General features: G+C 65.4%; 1 protein-coding gene across 1 annotated transcript in view; it reads right to left on the bottom strand.

Moving 5' to 3' along the window:
* Positions 1 to 1,124: 1,124 nt before the first annotated feature.
* EMIHUDRAFT_223561 (hypothetical protein) overlaps positions 1,125 to 1,952 on the bottom strand; it is a gene marked incomplete at both ends in the record, with an annotated part of 4,656 nt that continues 3,828 nt past the window's right edge. Inside the window, one exon of the mRNA XM_005791734.1 lies at positions 1,125 to 1,154. Within this exon, the coding sequence (XP_005791791.1) occupies positions 1,125 to 1,154 (30 nt within the window). The remainder of the gene's footprint in view (positions 1,155 to 1,952) is intronic.

Genomic DNA, 1,952 nt, shown 5'->3' with positions numbered 1-1,952 from the left:
CCACCACCCCTCGTATGCTTTGCCTCTGACCGCCACCGTTCCCAGGCTGCCAAATGCGATGGAAAGGAAGGCTCGGCGAGCGTATAGAAGCGTGCTCGACCTCGTCGTGGCAACCTGCACGGCAGCGCTGGTAGGCGCGATGAGCGTCGTGCCACCTGACCCGAGACGGGTCGCAGGCGTCGTACCGAGCGCGTCGAGACCGTGTCCTGATGTGATCTGCACGGGTGAGTCACGTCGGCGTCAAAGGAGCGACGCGCGACCTGTCAGAGCTTAATCACCGATCTCAGCTGCCTCTGCGCGTCTGGGGATGTACCTTTGTCGCGCGCCGGAGACGACTCGACGCCGCTGAGATCGGAGATCAAGCTCTGACAGGTCGCACGTCGCTCCTTTGACGCCGACGTGACTCACCCGTGCAGATCACATCAGGACACGGTCTCGACGCGCTCGGTACGACGCCTGCGACCCGTCTCGGGTCAGGTGGCACGACGCTCATCGCGCCTACCAGCGCTGCCGTGCAGGTTGCCACGACGAGGTCGAGCACGCTTCTATACGCTCGCCGAGCCTTCCTTTCCATCCCATTTGGCAGCCTGGGAACGGTGGCGGTCAGAGGCAAAGCATACGAGGGGTGGTGGAACCACATGTCACGGCTACTGCCGGCTCGACCCCACGATAGCCTCCGGAGGCTGACTTTGAGGCACAATCATCGGACGACGTCGGCGAGTTGAGTCGCGCTCGCGGTAGCCAGATGACCTCTCATACTAGTATCATCGGCCATGGCCGCAGGAAGCGCGGGGGAGGGCGCTGGGAGCAACACGGAGCTCCGTTGGACGTTTTCAAGATTAGCGTGTCAGAGTGAAATGGAACTAGCCAGGAGCGCGGCGCGGGCGGCGGCGCGGAGCCGGAGGCGGCCGGGCGCCGGGGGGAGAGTGAGCGTGCAGGGCGATAGGATACAAAAAGGGTTCTCTCACCCGCCGCAGGAGACGTCCTCTCGCGGGGGAACAGAGTAAAGACCCACGCGCAGCCTCCGCTCCCTCTCATGAGATGTGCTGGGTCGGAAGGTCGGCGGGGAGTCCGCGGGAGAGAGGCAACACACTCGCACGGGACAAAAGGCGTCGCGCGCCGGCTCAGGGCTTTATGCTGGCGCCGGTGAGCACCTTGTGACAGAGGACACGCAGCGCGTCTCGCGTGTCGGAGGGCGGGAGCAGGCCTGCGGCATCGCGATCTCCGCGTGAGGGTGCGAAGAGGGCGGCGCGCAGCGCACGCAGGACATCGCATACGCGCGCGGGCGTACGAGCGCCGGTGAGTGCAGTGGGTGCAGCTGCGTGCGTCTGTACGCGGCATCTAAAGAGGCGAGCCCAGCGAATCGACGGCGACCTGCGCTTGCTCAGTCGCGAGCTCCTGTGTGCGCGACACGGCCAGGAGTCAGCCTCTAGGATTTGTCGCCCTGCTCATGGCAGCCGAGCGATGGACCCCCCCCCCCCCACACACCCACCCACACCCACCCACCCACACCCACCCACACACACACACACAGAAGCAAGGCCTCCTCGAGCTGGTTAGAGGAGGGTCGGAGGGAGGGAGAGAGGGAGGCTGAGCGGACGTCGGTGTCTTGTGCTTGCCTGCGCGCGCGCCACGGCGCCTGGCCTCTCAACCATCTCGATCTCGTGCGATCTCGTGCGATCTCGTGCGATCTCGCGCGAGTGTGCCTGCGTGCGCGCCACGGCGCCTGACCTCTCAACCATCTCGAGCGCCTAATTAATTCACGACGCCCGAGTGATTAGGAGCCGACTACTCCCCTAGGCGACCCCTCTCCGCGATCGCGAGCGCCAGCGCCGCGTCGGACTCATCGCGGAGGCCGCGGGAAAGCACCTGGAGCCAAACACACAACGCAAGGAGTGAGTGAGTCCTTTGCCGCCCCCTCCGAACGACCGAGCTTGCGCGGCTTAGTTCGG

Source organism: Emiliania huxleyi, assembly GCF_000372725.1.
Source record: "Emiliania huxleyi CCMP1516 unplaced genomic scaffold EMIHUscaffold_110, whole genome shotgun sequence".
Lineage (NCBI taxonomy): Eukaryota > Haptophyta > Isochrysidales > Noelaerhabdaceae > Emiliania > Emiliania huxleyi.
Note: the sequence above shows the minus strand (reverse complement) of the source record. Positions and strands in the feature narration are given on the sequence as shown.